The 26,606-nt window shown below is 36.4% G+C and overlaps 3 protein-coding genes across 3 annotated transcripts; 2 read left to right on the forward strand and 1 right to left on the reverse strand.

The window, feature by feature from the left end:
- Nucleotides 1–512: 512 nt before the first annotated feature.
- LOC144295416 (olfactory receptor 52A1-like) lies at nt 513–1,463 on the reverse strand. Its single transcript, XM_077867809.1, has one exon. The coding sequence runs from the start codon at nt 1,461–1,463 to the stop codon at nt 513–515; it is 951 nt and encodes a 316-aa protein (XP_077723935.1).
- A 12,893-nt stretch (nt 1,464–14,356) lies between these two features.
- Nucleotides 14,357–15,301, forward strand: LOC144295417 (olfactory receptor 52D1-like). Its single transcript, XM_077867811.1, has one exon. It carries the CDS (start codon nt 14,357–14,359, stop codon nt 15,299–15,301), a length of 945 nt encoding a protein of 314 aa, XP_077723937.1.
- A 9,895-nt stretch (nt 15,302–25,196) lies between these two features.
- Nucleotides 25,197–26,141, forward strand: LOC144295418 (olfactory receptor 52D1-like). The gene has a single exon (XM_077867812.1). The coding sequence runs from the start codon at nt 25,197–25,199 to the stop codon at nt 26,139–26,141; it is 945 nt and encodes a 314-aa protein (XP_077723938.1).
- The last annotated feature ends 465 nt before the right edge of the window (nt 26,142–26,606 follow it).

Raw genomic sequence — 26,606 nt, forward strand, 5'->3', positions numbered from 1 at the left:
CAAAAGATGAAAGTTTGAAAATCAGTATCAAAAAGTAAAAGAGGGCAGCCCTGGTGGCTCAGTGGTTTAGTGTTGCCTTTGGTCCGGGGAGTGATCCTGGAGAGCTGGGATTGAGTCCCATGTCGGGCTCCCTACATGGAGCCTGCTTCTCCCTCTGCCTCTCTCTCTGCCTCTGTGTGTGTGTGTGTGTGTGTGTGTGTTGGTGTGTGTGTCTCTCATGTTTAAATAAATAAAATCTTTTTTAAAAAAGTAAAAGAATTGCAAATTAAAAAGATAAAAAGGAAGTGCATTGATAAAGATGAAATTAGAATTAAAATGAATAGAAATAATAGCAGAATAGAATAGATTTTTCACAAACTATCTGTAGTTTGTGAAATAAAAGTCTTTTCATAAATGCCTTTATGTTTGGGCATATTGAAGTAAAGCCCCCAATAATGAACACCCAGAGTTCAACCTGTCTCCATCCCTGGAAAGTAAAAGTATTCTGCCCATGAGCATAACCACTTAATAGTTTACTGCCGGGATTGACAATTCAGAAAAAAAATCTGTGCCACACGTCTACGAATCACCTTGTTTTTTACACCATAGACGATAGGGTTGAGTGCAGGTGGCACAAGCAGGTAGATGGTAGACAGAAGAATATGGGTAGGGGGAGCAACATGTCCAAAACGGTGGCTGAAGAAGGAAAAGAAGGCAAGAATATAAAATTCAAGGAAAACAAAAATGTGAGCTGTACATGTATTAAATGCTTTGAGCCGAGCCTCTTTTTGATGTAGACGGAAAACAGCCTGGAAAATAAGAATGTAAGAAATAATAATAAAAATCATGTCAAACCCCAGTATTGTAAAACCTACAAGGAGACCACATGTTTTATTGACTCGGATGTCTTCTGCAGCTAGCTTGACCACAGCCATGTGCTCACAGTAAGAGTGAGCAATCACAATGGAATGGAAAAAGTGTAGTCTTTTGATTAAAACAGGTAGAATGCCAACGAGCACCATTGCCCGAATTGCCACAACCAGCACCAAAGTAACCAAGGTGAAAGGAGTGAGGATGGATGTGTGCCTCAGTGGATCACAGATGGCAACATAGCGGTCAAAGGCCATGGCCAACAGGATGCCAGATTCCATGCCCTGCAAGGAATGGATGAAGAAAAGCTGGGCTAAGCAAGCATCAAAAGCCATGGAGCGGGAACCAAACCAGAAGATGGCCAACATCTTGGGAGCAATAGCTACACAGAGTCCTATATCAGTGGCTGCCAGCACTGCCAGGAAGATGTACATGGGTTGATGCAAGCTGCGTTCTGCAGGAATGATGATCAGTAAAATGATGTTTCCCAGAAAAGCCACCACACATACTACAAAGAAGGAAAATCCAATCCAAAATTGCACATGCTCTAGTCCAGGGATCCCAATTAGCATCACTGTTGTGGGGTCCAGATATGACATGTTAATGGATGCCATGGAAGTTTGTGCTCTCTCTTTTCATCACTAATTCTCAATCCTGCAGAAAGAGAATGGGAGTGAGAAGTGAAGAGGACACAAACCCCACTATCATTCAGACATATCGATCCTTGAAGAAATAAGTTAAGGCTTTGGGTTACAGTTTGGCTGGATTATTCAGAGGTTCTGTGCTAACACAGCAGTAGCAAACAATCCTACAAAACTTCTGCTAGAGGGCAGCCCAGGTGGCTCAGTGGTTTAGCACCTCCTTCGGCCTAGGGCGTGATCCTGGAGACTGGGATTGAGTCCCACGTCGAGCTCCCTGCATGGAGCCTGCTTCTCCCTCTGCCTGTGTCTCTGCCTCTCTCTCTCTCAATCTCTCTGTCTCTCATGAAGAAATGAATAAATAAATTTTTTTAAAAAAACTGCTTTCTTTGTGGAAATGGAAACCATGAGTCTGAGAATACTGATCTTTTGCATTTTCTATGACCTCTAGGCTGGGCTGTTTGAGACACCTACAGTAGGCTTTCCTTCTTTATTTACTTGTGGATGTCAGCCCAGTTTTGCTGCAAATTAAGATTCCATCCGGGCATCTTGTGGACCTAGAAGAACCCCCCCCATTTCTGTTGCCCCATGTGGATGAGTACATAGTTTATGCAAGTCTTCATCCTCAATCAGTATTACTCCTGGTCCAAGGAAGCAGGTTATATATCCCTGAATCTGTGGCATTGGTTCTCATGTGGGGATTGGTAGGAGATAGTTTAGCCATCTTGCATTCACTCAGTGTTCATTATAAAGACATTGAATAAGTCACTGTTTGACAGGACATTAAGTGTGGCCCTTCAAGGAAATTTAAAGAAGGTGGTCTGTTTCAAAGGCAGCCAGGGATGGGCAGTTCTCTGAATAAATTAAGTTCACTTAAATTTAAAGTGGATTTGTTGAAAGGAATAGGGAGAGTGGAATATGGAGGATGTTTTTTACAGAGTCTTAGAAAATTAGTGAAAGAATACAGAGGGACATTTTAGGAAGAGTAACAACTAAAAATAAGATAGGATAGATATAGTCAGAAGCAGAACTTAGCCAATTTAGAGATGCCATACTGCTGGATGAGCATGATGTTCACTCTCCACAGGTTAAATATCCGTGGATTACTTGGTAAAGTTGAATATCTTCTGGTTTCCACAATAAGGATACTACTTTATTCTCAGTAATTTTACACTGTACTATGATAGTGTATTCTATACACTATACTATTGTTAATTAGCTGTGGTTTGAATCCTGAAGCGCCTTTGAGTATAATGAGCTAATCTTATGTCTCCCTAGGTTTATACTTTTTTATTAATTGACCTGATTTCTCTTTAATGGAATCCAAAATCACAACTAAGAAGTTCATTTTTTGTTTCCCAGTAGTATCTACTGCATTAATTATTCTCTAATATTTAAACCAGTTCTTGTTTTACTCCAGTCTTTCCATGTCAACACGCTTACTGAAATAACTCTCACAAAATATTTTCCTCTGATTTGGTAACATCCATTCACCCTAGAAATGGAGACTTTTATGTATAGCAATAGAACTCTTCTGTTTTTTATTGGGGCAGTCGCTTAAAAATAGTCATATAAATAGCTGCCTCATGGTCACTTAAAGTACATGTGTGGAAGCATCAAAGGAATTTTTGATACAATAATTATTACACTAATGAAAAATAATTAATGGATAGACACCGAGTTCTCTTTGTTTGTTTTCCAACAGTAAAACTAATGATCAGACTATAGTCAAAATAGTCATAAGACATTGACTAAAGCAATAAATATTGTGAAAAATAATTTCCTTTGATGTTTGTTATATTTAGATATATGTGGTGGAAGAACTAATGGAATATGTGGAAGATGTTGCCAATAGTTATGAATGTGAGTTGCCAGATGATAGAAGCTAAGAGAGAAAGAAATCTCAAAATCTAAATAAATCGGTATCTCCTAAATAATTATTCAATATCTGGCTGATATTGTAAATGAAAAAATAAATATTATACTTAGCTGTATTTAACTTGATGATAATGCCTTTATCAGAGTATTTATCTAGAAATCAGCAAGCGGTTAAATTTAAAGCTTTGAAACTCTGAAAGATGAGCCTCTCACCACACACATACATTTACCTTTTATGGAATCCTCCTAGTTACCTTACATATCACCCACAGTTTACCCATCTGTAAATTAACAACAATTACTTTACTTACCCCATTATTAAATGAGATCATATAGAGAGCACATCAGTGGTTGGCATAGTTCACATAATTTCCGTAGCAGTTTATGAAAATATGTTATTTTGTCAAGACAAAAATAGGCTGCATAATATTGAGGAGACAAGAAAAAAACACACAGAAGTGAAAACGTGTTGATGATAGAAATGAAAAAAATTACCACAAGATGAAAATTCCAGAGCTAAAGAGCTTCCTTCCATCTTCCGGTATATAACTTGACCACAGCCAAAATAAGATGATGTCTCAACTACTTTGCAGATTTCCATGCAGTTAAATAATGTCACATGATTTTTACAAAGTCTTTGTAACGATTACTCCTTTACAGACTTTGTGAGTTAGTAGGAATAAAATGAGATAAGCCCAGTGCATCTGAATTACGTTAAGTACAACTATTATGAGAAACAATAAGTGCATGGATTTGATGAGTCTTATCTTTCAAATAACATAAATGCTATCATAAAAGGGATTGACTCAATCTTAGTTACTGAGTAGAAAAGAAAGAAGATTTATTTATTTATGATAGACATAGAGAGAGAGAGAGAGAGAGAGAGAGAGAGAGAGGCAGAGACACAGGAGGAGGGAGAGGCAGGCTCCATGCTAGGAGCCCGACGTGGGACTTGATCCCAGGACTCCAGGATCCCACCCTGGGCCAAAGGCAGGCGCTAAACCACTGAGCCACCCAGGGATCCCCAAGAAAGAAAGGTTTTAATAAATGATCTCCAGCAGAGGCAAGAGGTCAGAAAGGAGGATTAAGTATCCTTTCCTCCATCATAAAAAGGACTAAGATGATGTATAAATGGATCAGACAGTAAAGCTTTTCATAGCCTACAATTTTCCTGTATTTCTTATCCTTTCTGTGTCATTCAAACACCCCACATCTCCACAGACATAGGTCGTTGGTTGTCTCATCATTTTTTTTTATTTTCAGTGAACTGAAAACGTTACAGTTAATAGGTATCCAGGTGACTGGATTTCAGAATCATGAAAACCACTTTGATGTATCATAAATTATTAGAGGGACAGAAATAGAAGATGGGACTGAATTATCTGCAAAATTCTTTCAATATAAATTCTATTAGATTTACAATAATCTAAGCTCCCTTCCCCATTCTCCTTTTGTTGATGAAAAATTCTAAATACAGAGAAAAATATAACATGGCAATGGATAGAAAAATTAATGACCAGGAGTGAGAAAAGTTAGTCTATTCATTCTCTCTTAAAATATAACCCATTATAGCCCTTTATTCACCCCCAGTTCCCAAACTGTAAAGGAAAACCTTACCTGGATAGAGCTGAGGGCTGATTTGCCATGTGAGTAAGTGAGTTGCATCTTTGTTCTCACCAACATTTCCACCAGAGGCAGATATTAAAGGAAAGGTTACTAGGCCTTCCTGGGTGCTTGGGCTGATCCCAGAGCATCATTACCTTCCCAATCCCCAGAGTGTCATTATCTTTCTGATCCCCCAGCTTCCTTCCAGGAGTGAGTTGGACTGGCCCTGCAACATAAGGCCAGAGAGTTTTCTGAATTCTAGAAGGAAGAAGTCTGCCTGGATGGAGAATTGGGAACTCTGATCTTGGGTTAGGTTTAGAGAAATTAGAGCATGAACTCATGAGTGAAATCACTAGAATGTGAGAAATGGAGATTTCTTAAGATGCAGAAATAAAGCAGAAGTATGTTTTCATCCTCTGTTACCTGACAGGACCTATAGATGAAGTAATATAGTAGTTACTATTGTGTTGATCAATATTATAGTAATCTTGCTCCACCAGCTCCCTCTTTTCCCACTACTACTACATATTATTCCTGTTTCCCCTTCATCTCCTCCTTTTCTTCTTTATCCTCCTATGAAGAATGTCATTCTTGTTGCCTAGTATTTCATAGTAATTTTCAGCTTCAAATGAACTTTAAGTATTTTTTTCCTTATGGACCACATTCTTCAAGCTCCCCATGGTCATTGAAATATTCAGTAATTCATCATCTCTCCTCTATTTTTTGAAAGGTGATGGAATCTTTCAGCAAAACCTCCCAGATGACAAGTTTTATAGCTTATTATCAGTAATGGGTTATCCTTCTCAGAATATGGAGGATATTTCATATGTCAGCTGCTTTCTGACCCAGCGTTTTAGTTCAGTCACCTGACGTAGAAAAATTATTAGGTAACTGATGGCAAAATGGGGGCAAATTGCCTTTCTCTAGCAAGCCTGTAGGTTACTGGCTTTTAGATTATGGTAACCAAGAGAGCTAGGGATTTCCACCTAGATATCTTTCTTCTGAGTGAGGCTCAACTGTTTGACACTCTGTATCTTCATGTGATATCATCACCAGCTTGTTTATTCACTTACATACTTTTTTAGCATTAAGTTGTTAGTATTTGTCCAATATCAGAATCATTAGTTCAACTTCAGTACACATACGGAGTCAGTTTGGTCTGTGAAGAGGAAAAGAAAATGTTTTCATGCACCATCATTATTATCTTTCATTGATTTTTCCCGTTTTTTCTTCTTCCCGGTTTCCTCAGGAATTTATTCTAAGGGCTGACATCTCTCCCTTTTGCTACCTCCTTATCTCACTTTCTTTTCTCTACACCACTCTGATTATTTCCCACTTCATTCTTTGACATAGGTCTTGTCTTTCAATTCTTTCTTTTTTTCCTTCTTTCTCTCTCTTTTTATGTCTGTCTAACTCAGTTTTCTCAAAGGTTCTCAATCAGTTGTCTGTTCTTTTAGGAGTACCCCCCCTTTCTTCAATATGCATATATAAATGTGAAATTCTCATCAAGAGAATGCAAACTTTAGCAGAGAAATACTTTAGACTTTCCTTATTATATTTTATAACTTGGTTCTTGAAATAACAGTTTATATCCATGTTTTTTCCTGTTCAGGTCCTATATTAATATGTCTTAATCTTCCTTCTTTCTACTTGATTTTTTTGTTGTTGTTGTTGCAAAGAAATACACATCTCCACAAAAATCAGTTTTACTACTTGGTATTTACTAAAAAGAAACAGATAAGTCCGCAATAAGACTTGTATAATAATTTACAGCCCTGACAACCCAAATGTACATCAAAGGATGAGTCTTAATTATTCTTTTCACTGAGATTTAACATGTGTATGCTACTGGGTAACCATTACCCAACATAAGATACAGAAAATTTTCAGTACCTCAGAGTTCCCTCATGCCAACTTCCAGTCATTTTCCTAAGTCTCTCTTCCCTCCAAGCAACTATTTCTTGTTTTTTTATTACCACAGATTACTTTTACCTGTTCTTACATTGCATTTGAGGGTTATTCCATAATTTGAAAATAATGGAGTTTCAAGCAGAGAGATGGATTTGGCAAAGGAAGAGTCTTGAGACAATGGTTGTGGGTATCTGTACACATTAAATATTATTATGGTTCAGAACATGATGTGGAATATTGTGGGAGATAAAGAAGCAAGTATGTGTGTATATGCACACCTATACATATGTAAAAATTTAAGTATAGATTACATTCAAATGTAAATATGTGCATACACATATGTATACACAAACCTGCTTGTCTAAATGTATCTCGCACAATAATCCACATCATATTTTAAACACTAAAATATTTAAATATGTGTATGGATTTGAGAGGAAATGTTTTAGGAAGGAATTGAGAGTTAAGAGTTAAAAGTGTTTGGTATCATTTAAGCAAGAAATAATGGAACATTTCCTTGAATCTACTGTATCAATAGGATGCAATAGAATCCTCCTTTTATTTCTTGATGTTTCTGTGGATATTTTGCCTTCTCACTGCTTACCTCCTCCATATTGTCTATGCAATGCTCTCTAGATTTCTGAGTCACCAGATGAATGTATACATTGTCCATAACTATTTTTTAAGATGTTTTATTTATTCATGAGACACACACACACACACACACACAGAGGCAGAGACACAGGCAGAGGGAGAAGCAGGCTCCATGCAGGGAGCCTGACGTGGGACTCGATCCTGGGTCTCCAGGATCAGTCCCTGGGCTGAAGACAGCGCTAAACCACTTAGCCACCTGGGCTGCCCTGTGCATAACTATTATCTATGCCTGTACTGGTGTCACTTTAAACAGAGATCTCTTTTACCGGATACAGAGAGCTGTCATGAGGAAGGAGCCACCATGTTCAACCATGCTCTGTGGACACAAATAGGTGTTTCATGCTGTTAAAAGACTTGATCTCTGTTGTCAAACCTATAATTCAGATAAGCTCTTTTAATGAAGTAGCGTACCTGGGGTAGTGAGCTTTTTGTTGTGGGCCAGACACTTAAGGCTCCTATGACTACATCTCTTTTCTCTACATAGTTGGAAAATTGCTTATTTCAAAATTGATTACAAAACCTTTGTTTTCAAGTTGGGAAGCATGTATATTAACTAAATACTGAGTGGATATATACAGATAGATTTGCACATACATAAACAAATGCATATATGTATATCTGAATACTTTGACTTCAGTATATAATGTAATATTAGCCATTTATCTCTGTTTTTAGAAGATGTGAAATGAGTTCTCACTAAAAAACTTAGGCATTGAGGGGAACAAACAACAATAATATGGGGCAATGTAGGTGGGTTGGAGCTTTCTACTACAATGCTTAGTACATCTGATGGAAAGTCAACTGAAGATGAACGTAACAAGAGTAAATCCCAGACTCCATCACTACTAGTTTTTACTAGTGATAGTTTTACTATTATTAGTAAAGAGTTTTAAGTTTTACCAGTGAATAGCTTTAAGTTTTTCAATTTATTAATGGTAATTGTTAGACCTAATAAATATAGTTGCACAGTACCAAATTAATACACATAAGCTAGTTGTGTTTTGATATACAGGTAATGAACTATCTGGAAAAGAAACTAAGAAAACAATCCCATTCAAAACAGCAGCAGAATAAAATACATTAGTAAACTTGACCAAAGACATAATAGACTGGTACACTGAAAATTATAAAATGCTGGTGAAGGAAATTAAAGATGATTGGAAATAAATCATATTTCTTGAGTGGAGGGATTTATATTGTTAAGATTTCTGTGCTATCCAAAGTGATCTATAGTTTCATTGTGATCCTTATCAAAATCTCAATGGCATTATTACAGAAATAGAAAAAAAAACCCACTAAACTTACACTGAACCACAAAGGACCTCTAATAGTGAAAACTATATTGATCAAGAACAAAGCTGACGGCATCACACGTTCTGGCTTCAAAATATATTACAAAGCTACAGTAATCAAAACAGTATGATACTGGAATAGAAGCAGAGAAATAGATCCATAAAACCTGAATACACAACCCTGAAGTAAATCTATCCATCTATAATCAGCTGGTCTTCTACAAGGATGCTAAAACAATGGAGAGACAGTAGCCTCTCCAATAAATAAATGGTGTTGGGAAAACTGGATATCCACATGCAGAAGAATGCAATTATATCCTCATCTCACATCACTCACAAAAAAGAACTCAAAAAAAGGCTCAAAAAAAGGCTCAAAAGAAACACCTGAAAACATAAAAGTCCTTGACGAAAACACTGGGAAAAATCTTCTTGCCATTGGTCTAAGTAATGATTTTTCAGATATATAACATCATAGCATAGGCAACAAAAACAAAAGTATATGAGTGGAATTGCATCAAATTAAAAAGCTTCTGCACAGCAAAAGAAACACTCGACAAAGCAAAAAGAGTAGGAGGATGGATTTGCAAGCCAGATAGTTCGTTAGGGGCCTATATCTAAAGTATTTGAGGAATTCATACTACTTAGTAGCCAAAAAAACTCCGAATAACCCCATCACAAAATGGGCAAAGGACTTGAAGAGACATTTCTCAAAAGAAGGCATGAAAATGTCCAACATGTATATGAAAAGGTGCTGAACTTCACTCCTCCTCGAGGAAATGCAAAGCAAAACCATAGAAAGATATCACCTCACACACCTAGGATGACTGGTATCAAAAATACAAGAGATATGTGTTGGAGATAATGTAGAGACTAGAGAACCCTTATATGCTGTTGGTGGGAGTGTTAGTACAGCCATGGTGGAACCCAGTATGGGGTCCTCAAAAATGAAAACACAAAGCAAAACTACAATGTGATCCAGCAATTCTACTTTTGGTTATACATCCAAAGGAAATGAAACCATTATTACTTGTTTTTGGTTGGAATTAAATTCAGTTAATCAGAGGAGTAAAGAATATATTATTTTTAGTCTTCTTCAGGATTTCAGGTCCCATTAAGTGGTTGACAGATTAAATAAAAGGTATTGTATTATTGAAGGATGGCTACATCTGGAATTAACACCTGAGGATATTCACAGGCAAAATACGAGGCCTGTTACCAAGTATACAAACCATTCTCCCATCTGGCAATGACTCTATAGGGACCAGTTTGTGTCAAATGCTATTTTTTTTAATGCTGTTCTTGCTTATCCTCTGAGAATATTACGTGGAAGCTGCTACATATAGAAGCTACATCTTTGGATTGCTTGTTAGTTCTGAATCAATTTCTTGTATGAGCTAATTAGTATAGTATCAGTGTAGAGAAGGGTAGAGAAAAGGCTAGCCTGAGTGATCTCAGTAAAATTTTTTAGGACATGAGGACTCCTCCAAATACCACCTTTTTATTTTCTGAATCATAGATTCAATGAAGGAGAAAAAAATCTTTAAGCTAAGGAAGTAAACATTTTGTATTCTCAATGGATGAAATAGTTAAAGAGCCAGATTTTAGGAGGCAGAGATCTTTTTTAAGGATATCATAGGAATGAAGATTATCTCTCTTGAAATTATTTTTATATTACATGACTTACCTGAAGGAATACAGTATAGGTAACAAAAATATGGATACATTGTGACATCTGGATTTACATACAGGTTGGTATTTTTTTTAATAAAATAATTTTTATTGGTGTTCAATTTACCAACATACAGAATAACACCCAGTGCTCATCCCGTCAAGTGTCCCCCTCAGTGCCCGTCACCCAGTCACCCCCACCTCCCCCGCCCTCCTCCCCTTCCACCACCCCTAGTTCGTTTCCCAGAGTTAGGAGTCTTTATGTTCTGTCTCCCTTTCTGATATTTCCTACCCATTTCTTCTCCCTTCCCTTCTATTCCCTTTCACTATTATTTATATTCCCCAAATGAATGAGAACATATAATGTTTGTCCTTCTCCGATTGACTTACGTCACTCAGCATAATACCCTCCAGTTCCATCCACGTTGAAGCAAATGGTGGGTATTTGTCGTTTCTAATGGCTGAGTAATATTCCATTGTATACATAGACCACATCTTCTTTATCCATTCATCTTTGGATGGACACCGAGGCTCCTTCCACCATTTGGCTATTGTGGACATTGCTGCTAGAAACATCGGGGAGCAGGTGTCCCAGCGTTTCATTGCATCTGAATCTTTGGGGTAAATCCCCCAGGTTGGTATTTTCAAAAGGATGTCATCATAGTGATCAAATCATGTATGCTTCTCGAGAAAAAGTATTTTTTGAAACCAATGTGTATATCCTTCTGTGCAGTTTTCTTTTCCAATGTTCTGTATTGTATTTATGCTTTCTACATGTATATTGAACACCTAATAAGTTAAAGCCAGTGATCTAAACACTGGATTATAAAATTCCCTGTAGGCTATACAATGTATGTATATATGTGTGTATTTTTCATCCACAGAATCTTACCTAATCTGAACTCTTTGAGCCCAGACTACAAAAGATTTAAATTCATTATGTCATGATTGCCCTTCCTAAAGGAACTTTGTGATTTTATATATATATATATATATATATATATATATATATATACCATTCTATCTCATCTATATCACTTATATAGATGAGATAGATTCCCAAGACCAGATGTCATATGTTGTTCAGATTCCACACTAAATGAAACTTATCCTGAGTCACAAAACAGTGCATTGCTATCATTTCTACTGAATTCATTTCCACTCATGATAATCCACTGCCTTACAAATTACTTCTTTACAATCTGCTCATCAGATAAATAATTCAAAAATCTATATCTGTACCGTTCAAGAGTTTTTCACAAGAGGAAAACACGGGGTTAGTAAGTGTTGAAGCCTAGGAAACAGTCCTTCAGTTAGGGATATTTGGAGAGTTTAAGTGTGTTTTCATGGTTCTGGTAAGCTTATGAAAGGATAACCATGTATGCTTTTTATGAGTACATACTGTATTTATGAGGATCTGTTTGAAACATAGGAAAACAGATTTCCTCTTTAAGAGTTGATGGCAGTACTACTCAGTGTCAGTGCCTCCATGGGAGATGGGGGAGAACAGAAGACGAGTAAAGGAGGGTTTCTCTACAAGCAAACAATTTGCAGCAATCTAATAGTCATTCTCTTCTTTAATCCTCCCAGCCCCTGTCTTCTCACTCATCCCTTTATCTGGGGATGTCCCCATGGCTTCTCTGTCATGGAGGCACATTTTTTCCCGTGGAACTGTGAAAAGTATAAAGGTCTATCCTTTATTCAGTACTTGATATTTTGGACATCTTTTGACCAATTTAACAAGCCAGTAAATGACTGCTCTGCATGTATCAGAATGTGGTTTTCTGGATGAATAAATGAGGGAGCACCAAAAGGGTCCATCTCTATAGTGTTAAGTCTGAAACACTGAGTATAGGAAGGTAATGAATGACTTTAAGGTTAAGAAATATGTTGTTTCTGTGTGCGTGTGTGTGTGTGTGTGTGTGTGATCCTTATCAATATATGTTTTGGAAGAACATATAATATTTCTATTTAAAGGGTACATGATAGAAAAAAAAACTACAGGAAAAAAGGTGACATATACTATGCTTCATGTTAGTCACATATGGAGTGTGACAAATGAGATCTGGAAGGTATGAAATACAGTATTCTTATTTAAGAAGCAATCCCAAAGATGTACATATCATGTTACCATTTAGAAATATTCCAAGTGATGTCACACTCTTACTACATGAAATCCTCCAAGTTTTTAGTTGTCCAAATTTAATAAGTAACTCTGAAAGCTTGAGTGGCTGGATTGTAACTTTCTTCCTCTTAAATCAGGAGAAGGGATCATTTATTTCTACCCCCTACATCACATAGTGTGTGGGTTGTACAATCTTCTGCCTAAAAGAATCCCTCCAATAACTCTATGAAAGTGTCACAAGGTTTCTGCTTTTATACTTACTGAAGGGAAATACTGACTGAGAAATTTATACTTACTGAAGGGAAATACTGACTGAGAAATTAAAGAGGAAAATTGCAAGTCTTGCAACCCAAAAACAGTCTCTGGTTACCACTGTTATGGAAGCAACCCAAAGAAGTTAAAACCCAAAATGGCTTTGGGAGGCACTTCTACATTTTGAGGAGTAATATTCTGCATTATTCACCTTGGGGAATCTGAAGTATACTTTTTTGTAGAGTCTAACTTATCATTAGTCATAAATATACAGTTTAAATATTAACTGCACTTATCATATTTGAAACTGAATTTGACACTTGTAAAAGAATAACTATATGAGAGATATAATTTTCAGACAGGAACTAATAGGAAGGAGGAGAAAGGAAAAATAAGCACAGTAATAAATGATAAGGAGAACTACAGTGAGCAGTAGATGAAAACATACCAAGTCAGGTTATGTACAACATACAATCGATGCAAAATTAGATCTTTTGCAGAAAGTTCTTAAGAAAACAAAGCAGAGGGGATCCCTGGGTGGCTCAGGGGTTTAGCATCCACCTTTGACGCAGGGCTTGATCCTGGAGTCCCGGTATTGAGTCCCATGTCGGGCTCCTTGTACGGACCCTGCTTCTCCCTCTGCCTATGTCTCTGCCTCTCTCTTTCTCTGTGTCTCTCATGAATAAAATAAATAAAATATTTTAAAAAAAGAAAACAAAGCAGAGAATTTTAGAATATTCTCAAGACTGTTGTTTATACATCTGATGTTTTTCTAAAACAGGCAGAAGAAAAGGGAAAATATGAAGAAGCTATTAATGTAGAGAAATTGTGCTTCAACTCCTACTACTTTCTCCTTTGTCATATAAGTTCCCCAAACATGTGCATTTTTGTCTGTTTCTTTGTGTTCCTGTTTCAGAACAGTTTTTCTTGCAATTTTCATTCCCAGAATGTGTAATATCTCAGGCTCTGTAGGCTTGAGCTCAGTCATTCAGATATCAACTTGAATATGGCATTCTCATCACCCACACATATCACTCATTGTCTATCATATTCTGATGTTTTCCTCATGGAGTGTAACCTCCAGGAGAGGATCTGATCTGTGCCTTACTTTACTCTCAGTGCCTGGACTGTGTTTTGTCATACCACAACAGCTTACTGAACAGTTGTTGAATTAAGTACGATTGAATAGACAAGGACTCTTTTATGGAAATGAACGGTTACAGAAACTTATATGCCCCTGTGAAAATACGAAATGATATATGAATTAGTCTTCTGTATTTTCAAGCACAGTATTTTATATGATGTTACAAATTTGATTATTCTGGTCCTAGTGAATTTAAATACACCTGATTATGAATTGGAATTGTTTTGAACATAAGGATCTTCTTGAATTGAATCTCCACATTTTGAGCACCTGGTTTGATAATCTGTCATAGCAGCTTCATCTTCGGAAGTAGTGACAAACAGCAAAGGGAAACAACATTATGCCTCCTCTCAACACCTCTCGTCCCTTTCCTGTCACCTTCTTGCTGATGGGCATCCCAGGACTAGAGCACCTGCATGTATGGATTGGGATCCCCTTCTGCTCCATGTACGTGGTGGCTGTGGTGGGGAATGTGACCATCCTGGCTGTGGTGAGGGCAGAGCGAAGTCTCCATGAGCCTATGTTCTTCTTTCTCTGCATGCTCTCCATCACCGACCTGGTCCTCTCCACATCCACGCTGCCCCGCATGCTCTGTCTCTTCTGGCTTGGAGCCCATGACATTGCCTTCGATGCCTGCCTGGCTCAAATGTTCTTCATTCATAGCTTTACTACCATGGAATCGGGCTTTTTCCTGGCCATGGCCTTTGACCGTTACGTGGCCATTTGTCATCCACTGCACCATACCACAATTCTCACCCATGCTCGCATCACCATAATGGGTATTATTGTGGTGATTCGGGGAGTGGCCTTCTTTTCCCCACATCCCATCCTGCTCAAACAGCTGCCCTACTGCAGAACACGAATCATTGCCCACACCTACTGTGAGTTCATGGCTGTAGTGAAGCTGGCATGTGTAGACACAGGAGCCACCACTCGTTATAGCCTCAGTGTGGCTTCTATCATTGGCTCGTGTGATGCCATTCTCACTGTTGTATCCTATGCCTTCATTCTCCACTCTGTGTTCAGCCTGCCATCCCGAGAAGCTGGCTTTAAGGCTTTGGGCACATGTGGATCACATGTCTGTGTTATTCTTGTGTTCTATTCCACAGCTGGTTTTTCCATTTTCACTCACCGTTTTGGGAAGAATGTGCCTGCACACATCCATATTTTTATTGCAAATATGTACCTTTTGGTGCCCCCTTTTCTCAACCCCATTGTGTATGGAGTAAGGACCAAGAAGATACGGGAGCATGTTCTTAGAGTGCTAAAGGTCAATGTTGCCTGATATCAGTTGGATCAATAAAAGAAGTGGTTCAAGATATATAGCAATACAAAGAGATGATGTAGGAAAATAATTAACTGTTCTCATTCCCACACGCTGAATTCCATTTACCACCTAAAAGTTATTATTTACCAGATGTCTAGAATTTCTAAGAATACTAACTCAACAGATTATTTTATCTTTCCCATTTAGTAAAAATTGGTGAATTTGTTCATTTTATTCTGAGTATGTATCTTTCAGAGGGCACTATAATAGAGAATAAATGAGTAGAAGGAGAAAAAAAACTATGTAGATACTTATAAAAGAAAGGAAGAGTTCCCTGAGATCTATATGCTGAATTTAATAGTCAGTTTGAAAGAATATTGAGCCAAGATAATGAATAGACTAATAATACACAGAGACTTAAAATGTAATTAAGAGGAAATGATCACCTAGTTAAGGAAAACAAAAACATACAAATAAGAATTAAATCCATAAACGTGTATTTGTGTGAAGGTGCCAACATTCATATTGGTAGATATTATATGATTTGATATTGGTAGAGCTTATATGATTTCTAGAGCAATTTTGATAGACAAAAATATGCTTCATAAAACAATATCCTGGATTCTACTGACTGCTAAAGTAGAGTATTTCAAATTTGATAGTTAGTAGTTAAAATTATCAGACCACCAGGCTGCTATGTGCATTGGATCTTCCTCATTGATGAGTTGACTTTGAACCCAGTACTAAGACACAAAATATGAAATCTCTTAACAAAGTAACGTTTTCCCCCTCTTTATTGCCCCAATACCTAAGACTAGCTTCTTTTTTCTTCATTTTCCTCATATTTCACTAGTTTAACCACTATGAGTTTAAGAACTAGGAGGTGTTTCTTTTCCTGGCAGCCATTTGATAAAGGATGTTTGATATTTGCACTGTGAAACTTTTCCTCACTCCTTGCTTATTAATCCTAGGAACTTACAACCATAGCTAAACACAAAGACTGTTATCTCTGCATTCACCAATACTAACTATAAGTAGAGTATAAATGTTTCTATTTTGGAAAATTAGGTATATTTAGCATGATTCCCTTGACATAAGGGATTCAGAATTGGGATCAATTTGAGGGCTATACTAATAAATTCAATTTGAACATGGTAGGTTTGAGATTCACATAGAATACTGAATTGTATATGTCCTAAGGGAGAATATCTTAGTTAAGTAAATATTCACATGTCTTCAACATATAAGTGGTGATGATGGTCTGGTCTATTATGAGTAAATTCACTCAAGAAGCAATTGTATGATGAAGAAAATAGAAAATCTGAAAAATGCTGAATTTTTTTCTCCATGCCCATTTACCTACATTTGCCTGAGATATTCTTAGTTTATAGCTGTCATGCTACGTTAATTACCAAATGTGCCCTTTTACAATATTTTCTTTATCCTCTCAGATAATGTGTGTTCCATTTGTCATTAAGACACCAATGATTGTTAAATTTTTAACACATTTTAGAGTATTGCATTTGTAATGTATGAATACATTTTTAAGGTGCAATAAAATACAGTGAAATTCGCAGACCTTAAAAGGACAGTTAAGTGAGCTTGAACAAATGTATGACCCAGGTAACCCAACACAAAATCATAGTATAAGAAATTTTCACCCCTTCCCCAAAAAGGCTCCCCCTTTCTATCTTGAAAGTGCACTGTTGGGAAAATGTAGTTTATACAATAGGAGTACTTGTCTTATTCCTGTCAGTAGGACATCAATGACTCAAGTTATAATTTTAACACCTTTAGACTATTGCATTTAGTATGTATATAGGTTAGCAAGTCTTGTAATAGGGATTCAGAATAGATTTGTCCAATCATTACTGTCCATGACCATATCCACAGCTTCTGTATATGCTTGTTTATGCATGTGCCTGAAATACTTATTTTCATGAATCTGATGCACAGAGATTCTTTCCCTGTGGTTCCTAAGCCTAGATTTTGTTGTATCAGATATATCTCACGGCCAGGACACCAAACTAAAAGGATCAGAAGCCCCTGGAGGGGATCTGTCATCAGAAGTCCTGTGTCAGTTGCCACATATTCTCATGAGGTATTATCTATTCCTGCCACCTTATAACCCTTTTACCCACAGAAAAACAAGTAATCAGGCATCTAGCTATTCTTTTAGCTCTCTGAGACCTGAGTGTATTTCATCCAAGAAAAGGAAATAACTGGAAATAACCAGGTGCATGGAGAGGAGTACAAGTCCCAAGCATTACTGTTTTACTTGGGTGTAGTAATAACTTGGTTCCAATAGAAATGTAGGAAGGATTATTTCAGTAGGTGAAAAATTCTGTAAGGATGGTAGTCTCAGGAACTTCCCTGGAGGCTGGCCTAAGAAATGTGTCCATGACATACGTTATAGGAGAGCTGTTGTGATGCTTAGACTGGGCTTCATAATATGGCAATAAATTGATTGGATCCATTATACCAAAAGTCCTACATCCACTTCCCTTAAAGTTGATCACAATTTCACAGATCATGTAATCATGTTCTAAGTAAACTTAGAGGATATTTTTAATCTTAGAATCCTAAGTTTTAAATTTATAATATTTGTGTCAATCAATTGCTTTCCAAATAACACAGTGGTTAAGTTTTGTATTTAGGAAACATTTCTAATAATTAATGTGTTTTTGAATCAAAATTAGCAACCATGAGTATGAATTGTCACCATATCTGAATTTCATTGTGTAATCAACGGGAGAAAGGATCACAGAAAAAGAGGAATTTGTGAACAGAACACAGTGAATACATAAAGGGGAAGGGAAAGAATATTCTGTGGTGAATTTCCATTATAAAGAGACTGGGGACATGATTGAGACTTTACTTATTGTAGTCTTTGGTTTTATTAATTTTTAGGAAAACTTATTTGTGCAATTACTGTATAGCTTTATATTTCAGTTTTTGCTACAGACTTAGGAAATGTTTTGCCTTAGGAATAATGTATCCTTTGAATATTTTTAGTTTGGAGAAGAATTATAAAATAAAGGAAAAAAAACAGAAAGAAAATTATGGTGATCAGCTGAAAATCTACCAACAAATTTCCATTCTATTGGAATACTCTTCGCAAAGTAACTTTTTAAAAATAGAGTCTTAACTTCAAAGGGAAATCTTTCATGTGGTATTATAATGGCCTTACATGATATAGATTATTTTAATATTTTTACAATGATAATGACTATATTTTGTGAATATACAATTGAAATATTTTATATTAAAAATTAAGCAACAAAATAAAAAAGAAGTCAAAATACTATTCTGAAAAAAAAACATAATGGGTATTTTGCGAATCTTTATTTAAAGACTTTAAAAACCTTTTTTAAAATTTCAATGTCATCCTAACCTCTGAGAAAAGATTCTAAATTAGCCTTTGTCTTTTTTGAAGAATCTTTGTCCCAACTGTAGTATGCAAACTAGTCTGAAGCCCTCCCTTTGTGAAATGATTTAATGTATTCATCAAACAAAATTAAGGAAATTCCAACTTTAGTAATAAAAGTAACTAGGAGTAACTGGGAGGAAAAAATTCTATTTTTCTTTTTTTTTTTTTTGGTGAATTACTTCTCTTCTGGGCAACCCGGGTGGCTCAGCGGTTTAGTGCTGCCTTCGGCCTAGGGTATGATCCTGGGGTCTCGGTATCGAGACCACACACTGCCTGTGTCTCTTCATCTGTGTGTGTGTGTGTGTGTGTGTGTGTGTGTGTCTCATGGGAAATAAATAAAATCTTTAAAAAAATTACTTCTCTTCTTAAGTTTTTGTTCTCAGAGCCTATAGGGGCAAAGAGAATCTTTATACCTTGTTTTTTTTTTTTAATTTTATTTATTCATAGAGACAGAGAGAGAGAAGCAGAGACACGGGCAGAGGGAGAAGCAGGCTCCACACAGAGAGCCCAACGTGGGACTCGACCCAGGGTCTCCAAGATCATGCCCCAGGCTGCAGGTGGCGCTAAACCGCTGCCTCTCTGGGGCTGCCCCGGCAAGGGAATCTTAAGCAGGCTCCACTCCCGTTGTGAGCCTTAGGCAGGGCTCAGTCTCACAACCCAGAGATTATGATCTGAGCTGAAATTAAGAGTCAGAAGCCTAAAAGACTGAGCCACCCAGGCACCCCTACCTACTTCTGAAGTTAATTCAAATTCAGGATTAGCCATCAGTATGTTTTAATTTTCATGGGAACTACTAACAAATATTAGAAATATAGTTATTAAGTAGAGAGTAATGTGGAATAATAAAAATAATAAATATAGAAAAGAAAATTTAACTGACAACTTAAAATATAAAATCAAAATGGCAAAAGCAAATCAAGCATCTAAACAATTACTTTCAATGTCAAAGACTATAATTATAAATAAGATTTAATATATACTGTACAAAAGTAGTAAAAAGATCATGCAGAGATGTTGAAGTATATGAAGGGGGAAACCTAATACTATATAAACTTTTTAAGGATAGTAATATATTATTTTTCAGATCATAATTAGCACTTAACTCAGTACAGATATTCATTGGTATCTGTTCAAATTTATCCAAAATTATTTTGGAAGTGTGAGTTCTAAGGTGTTTCTTTGGTCACAAATGTTAAATAGGTCCCATACGTGGGACTTGCCATTTAAAAAATTTCACTTTTAATGTTTCATAGTATATCTTTGTTTATTATGTATGACCATGCTTAAAATGATGTGCTCTTTTTAATTTTATGTATTTAAAATGTACAGCTTGGTGATTTGATGTACATGTATATTGTGAAATAATTGCTACAAGCAAGCTAATTAGCATTTCCATCACTTCACATATTTACCTTTCTTTTGTATGTGGTGAGAATACTTAGGATCTATCCTTTCAGCAGATCTCAAGAGTACAGTACAGTATTGTTATCCATAGCCATCATGCTATATAGTAGATCTCACAATGTATTCATTTTGCATAACTGAAATTTTTTACCCCTTGACCAACATCTCTCCATTTTCCTTTTCCCTCGGCCCCTGGTAACTACCATTCTCTACTTTCATTTTATTTAACTTTATTGAGGAGTAATTGGCAAATATAATTGTATATATTTAAAGTGTTAACATGATTTGGTACATGTATACATTATGCAATGATTAACAAGATGAAGATAACTAACACATCCAACACCTCACATAATTAATGTGTGTATATGTAGTGATCTTGAGTAGATCTTAAGATCTACTCTCAGTAAGTTTCAAGCCTATAATGCCATATTATTAACTATATTATTAAACATATTCTTAACTATAGTCGCCATGCTGTACATTAGATCCTCAGAACTTATTCTTCTTAGCTGAAACTTTGTACAATTTGACCTACTGCACCTGATTTTCCCTTCCCCTCTGCTTCTGGAAGCCACCATTGTATTTTCTATTTCTATTAAGTCAGCTTTTTTTTTTTTTTTTAGATTCCATACATGAATCTAAAAGTATTCATTGTTCTGGAACCTGCCATTTTGTTCTCATGAATAGTATCCTTGATACTCAGCATAAGTGGATATCCTTATTTTCAGTGCAAATTAGTAAAAATGTTACTATTTTAACATTCCTGTGCTACATAGGAGTTTATAATTCTTATTCACATCAATATTTTAGAAGAGAAATGTAAGAACTTTTTTTATTTTATTTTATTTTTGTCAGAACTTTTTAAACTGCAGATTTCCGAAGTGAAGCATTATTTGTCTTACAGATGACATTCTCATTATTATTTGATACATCAATATATTATCAGTGAACATGTTTCAGTAATAACCTGATGAGCACACTTCACATTATTCCAGAATCACATAGTACAGTGTTTCACAGTTCTTATTTTTTTTAAGATTTTTAATTTAATTTTTTTTTTTTTAATCGTGAGAGACACAGAGAGAGGCAAAGACATAGGCAGAGGGAGAAGCAGGCTTCCTGGGGGGAACCCTATGGGAGACATGACCTGGGCCAAAGACAGAAGCTCAACCACTGAACCACCCAGGCGTCCCTTCTAGGGTATTTTAAATGATTTATTCTTTCCTTTCATTCATTCAACCATTCAACAACATTTTAATATATCAATGGTACAAAATAAGATATAGTTTCCATTCTGTAAGTCCAGAGGGATCATTCATATCATCTTTATGAGATCAATGTCCCTAAGGTTATACAGATTATGACCTGCATGACTATATAATAAACACCTAGAGTAGCATCATAGTCATTTAATAGATATTTACTAATATGACAAATAAGAGAGTGGAAGAATACAAGATGCAATAGAAATGAAACGCTTAAACATAACTTTATTTTTAAAAAAATAAGTCTAGTGATACTCCTGGGGAACTTTAAAATGAGTAGGAAATGAGAAAGCATGGAGAGAGAGATGGAGAAAACTTTAGAGGCAGAAACAAAAACTTTGAAAGAGAATCTTAAAGGAAACATGAAAAATAAAGTCTAGTTTGGCTGAGACTCAAGGAAATTCAAAGGTGAGTTCTTTAGCACAAGATGATACCAAAAGGCTAACAGGGACCAAATTAGAAAGGCATTTGCTTTTGGCACTTTGCAAAGGCACTTTGGACATTGCATTTACTATTTTCTATAAGAGATAATATAGATCTTAATTCAGGCATACTTTATTTTCAAATCTTGGTGATATAGTAGTTAAGTGAATGAAACATGGAGCCAGAGATGTCTAGATTCAGATCCTGATGTTACTCTTCATTGACTATAAATTTTTACAGAAATTATTTAATGTCTCAGTCTCTCTGTTTCCTTATATGTTTAGTGATTATTTTCTGTTTCCAGAAGCTGTTTTGGAGATCAGTGGGAGAAGGAATTTTTATGCACAAAGTCTAGGTTCTAGAAAATGATGATCTCTCAGGGCATAAACATAATACTTTTCCTTAGTTCTGTGGTTTTATAATATTTTTCCTAATAAATTCTACAAATATATTCCATGTCAAAGCACTCAGCAGACCTTTGGGAAATAATAATGTTCTTTTTTATTATCCTAAGGGATAGTAAATAGTAATTGGTATACCTAAAAGTAATTTTGGTCTTGTAATTTGGGAAAAGGCCCTGTATCCCAGAGGACCACTGATTTCCCTGTAATCTACACCTTTAATCCAGTAGGATTTAGAGTTGGATGTAATTCCAGCTCATGTTCACTGAGCACACTTCTCTCCTAGAATCTACTCCCTATAGAAGCTGACTCTTTGGATGACTCTCAGCTTTCAATTTGAATGAGCCAAAGATAGAGATACAGGGCAGAGAAAGAGAGGAGAGGGCTACATTCAAACATCTGCATTTATAGAATTATGAAATCCTTGAAAAGGTAATGTTTACCTCTTTAATACACTTAGTAAAATTAAGAATAAGGTTATTTAAGTTAAGAATAAAGAATAAAATAAGAATCATAGACATGTGATATACTTAGAAGGAGGAATGGACTTTTTTTTCCTCCATAGATGATATAAATACAGTTACTATTCATTAGCTCTAAAGTATAGGGAGCATAAGATCATAGATATTCCAAATTAAAATTAAAATAGCATTAAAACCTGATTGAACAGGACCAGGCTTTGAGGTCAGAGACAGTTGTGAGCAAAGAACAGCCAGTGTCCACTCACTCAACATTAGACATTGATCAGTCATGGCAACTCTTGTGGGAGGAAAAATATTTTGGGGTAAGGTTAAAACAGTCTGTTTATTGAAGTGATCAACTGGGCAAAAACAAGCCATAACTAACTTTTCTCTATATATCCTTTATTTTCGAAACACTACAGACCTTTACATCCTCTTAGTCACATTAACTACTGTAATATTTGGTGTACTTAATCCTCACACTAGTTAATCTGCACAGATAAGAGAGAGCACAAAGTATAGAAAGACTTCCACAGTAAAACTTTGTGGGACATAAAATTTTCTCCTAGTGGATTTTTTTAAAAGAAGAGAGCTGACATTTCTGTGTACTTAGATTTTGATTTCTAGCCTAATAATTCTCAGAAAAAAATGCAGGGTGTGTTTTAGTAGGTATAATAGCATTTTGTTTGTGCTTTAAAATATAAGTTTATTTAAATATATCCATGCATATTTGAAAGCACTTATTTGAGCATTAATGTGGTAAGCTTGAAGGAATCTTTATGTTGTATTCAAAAAATTAAAGAGTCCTGTGTATCTGCATCTCTGGCTATAGTATACCATAACTTATGACTACACAAGAGAAAACTTAGATGTACAAGACACTGCTTGTTCACCTGTTTAGGCATATGTGAGTACAGATATCTAGGTCTTCTCTCAATGAATTTTTAGTTGAAAAAGTGTTAGGGTCCAGTAGAGAATGTGCCTAGCTTTATATATTTCTTGGGAAGTGGAAATGTAAGTAATCAAGATCTTCAAGCCCTCAGATGAAGCAGTAATTAAATTGAAGTCCACTTTTCATTAGTTGCCCTATCTCTCTATACCTGGAGTCCTGTCTTACAATCATGGAAGTGCAAAGCAGTAAAAAGATCTACCAAAAAGCAAGGATATTTCTTTTGTCCTAACTCTGATATCTAGGTATTTTGTGGAAATCTCAATAAATATCTCATTATTGGGCTTTACTTACATCAAAATTATACTTCAGTTGTTTCTATGTAGATGTATGTATGTAGATAAATGCTTAATAATAATAAAAGAAATGCACTATAATGATTATTTTAAAGTGTTATCTGTAATAATACAATACAGATTATCAAGTTTAAATGAAGGGGCTAATTTTTTAGTCACTTGTCTAAAATCATCTTGAGAAATTTGAGTTAAAATCATGAAAAATATTAGTAGGTTATAGTTGATGACTTTAACATCTGTGACAAGAAATATTGAGTGTAATATTGTGAAAATAGTGTGAACTTGTCACTCATGCTGAGTTGTGTCAAAATTCTGGTGTCTTGGCACTCCTTCCGTTATGCCATTGCACTGTTAACACTCTGGGCTTCTATTTCCTAATTAGTAAAATGGGCAAAACAGTATTTAGTTTGCATTGCCCTCCCAACAAAAATAAACATTTATAAGGATTCCAAGATAATGCCTTTTTCTTGTTAGGATCAACAAAGTATTACATTTCTTCCATACTTCACATTAAAAAATGATACAAACTGAAATCACACTAATAGTGTATAAATCAAAAGAGATACCAAGTGCATGGATCTCTGTAATGACTGGTATGTTCAAATACAAATGATAAAAGTTCAGAATAGGATACAATGCATACAGAACAGAGAACCTACAGGAGGCATGAGTGTTAAACCCCAGACTTCTTGAAAACTATGCAGAAGACAAGTGAGTCTGTAACGCTCCAGTGGGAAGACTCACACCATCCGGCAGCTTCTATGACAGGACTAGAAAAACATGGAATTGACTGCCTGATAAATGAGTAACTATACTTGAGAAAAACTCAGACATCAGCTAGAAAAATATATTTCAGGATCACGTTAAGAAGGAAGTTGGCATAGATGAATTCTAAGATCTGTTTTCCCTATAATACCTGACATTGCTAATCTGGCCCTATGAGTGAGTCAGATGGGAAATTCAGGTGATATTGAATTTTCTTGCACAGAGATGTTTCAAAGTTGGGTTTTCGCTGTTTTCTTTGGAACAAATTTGTGGAATTCATGACTTGTTTGAGAATAAGTGCTTTGTGTTGGGTTGCATAGCTTTGCCCAGTGTCACTAAGCTTTTTTTTTTTTTTTTTACTCTAAATTACAACCTTGGTGTTTTCTAATGTGATGTTTTGGGGTCTTCTAGATTTGCTTTTCATTTGTTGCCAGATTTGGTTGTGATGAACTTGCCAGAAAACTTTTGCCCTAAAAAGGAGGATTACTTCCATAAAAGACAGAGAGCAATAGCACAATGGGACTAGCCAATAAATCTCAAACATCTCCAGACACCTTCTTGCTGATGGGCATCCCAGGACTAGAGCACCTGCATGTATGGATTGGGATCCCCTTCTGCTCCATGTACGTGGTGGCTGTGGTGGGGAATGTGACCATCCTGGCTGTGGTGAGGGCAGAGCGAAGTCTCCATGAGCCTATGTTCTTCTTTCTCTGCATGCTCTCCATCACCGACCTGGTCCTCTCCACATCCACGCTGCCCCGCATGCTCTGTCTCTTCTGGCTTGGAGCCCATGACATTGCCTTCGATGCCTGCCTGGCTCAAATGTTCTTCATTCATAGCTTTACTGCGATGGAATCGGGCTTTTTCCTAGCCATGGCCTTTGACCGTTATGTGGCCATTTGTCATCCACTGCGCCATACCACGATTCTCACCCATGCTCGCATTGCCAAAATGGGAGCTTCTGTGGTACTCCGGGGAGTGGCCTTCTTTTCCCCACATCCCATCCTGCTCAAACAGCTGCCCTACTGCAGAACACGAATCATTGCCCACACCTACTGTGAGTTCATGGCTGTGGTGAAGCTGGCGTGTGTGGACACAGGAGCTACCAAACGTTACAGCCTCAGTGTGGCCTCTGTCATTGGTTCCTGTGATGGCTTTTTCATCGCTGTCTCTTATGTCTTAATCCTCCGTGCAGTCTTTCGCCTTCCATCACGGGAAGCAAGTTTTAAAGCTCTAGGCACCTGTGGCTCCCATGTCTGTGTCATCCTTGTTTTCTACTCTACAGCTGTCTTTACCTTCCTCACTCACCGCTTTGGCCACAATGTGGCTCCCCAAATTCATATCTTTATTGCCAATATGTACCTCCTGGTACCACCTTTCCTTAATCCCATTGTTTATGGTATTAGGACCAAAAAAATTCGAGACCATGTCCTTAGTTCTCTAAAGGTAAAAGGCACTTGATTATCCTGAAATTGTTTGCAAAGATGATATCTATCATAATAGGAAGTATGGAAATAATTGATTCCATTTTTGTAACTGACATGAAAATCATCCCTCCCTCTGATATCAGATATTTTGGTGGGGAAGAGTGACCACATATAATAGAAATTCCCTAACTGTAATGAAACTAGAGGGCATGAGATATTTTGTGCACACCTGGATTGAAGGGAACTTACTCAAACCTTGCTGATTGGAAAAAGATTCCATTCTGCTGCTTTTTTTTTTTCCATTTTTTTTCCATTATCCTTCTTGCTGCTACTGATCTTCTGTGTTGTAACTGAGGCTAGCAGTTTCTTTTCACATAGGGAGTGATTAAAAACATGAAGAAACCCATGGAACCTCAGAAAATTCCATATGAAGTATCTGCAATTGAAAAATTAATGATCATGGGCAGCCCCAGTGGAGCAGCAGTTTAGCGCCGCCTGC

The sequence above is a fragment of the Canis aureus genome, chromosome 23, assembly GCF_053574225.1.
Source record: "Canis aureus isolate CA01 chromosome 23, VMU_Caureus_v.1.0, whole genome shotgun sequence".
Lineage (NCBI taxonomy): Eukaryota > Metazoa > Chordata > Mammalia > Carnivora > Canidae > Canis > Canis aureus.

Bases quoted from the DNA above. Each gene is read 5' to 3' on its own strand.
- LOC144295416 (XM_077867809.1), bottom strand. From the start codon at position 1,463: ATGGCATCCATTAACATGTCATATCTGGACCCCACAACAGTGATGCTA.
- LOC144295417 (XM_077867811.1), top strand. From the start codon at position 14,357: ATGCCTCCTCTCAACACCTCTCGTCCCTTTCCTGTCACCTTCTTGCTG.
- LOC144295418 (XM_077867812.1), top strand. From the start codon at position 25,197: ATGGGACTAGCCAATAAATCTCAAACATCTCCAGACACCTTCTTGCTG.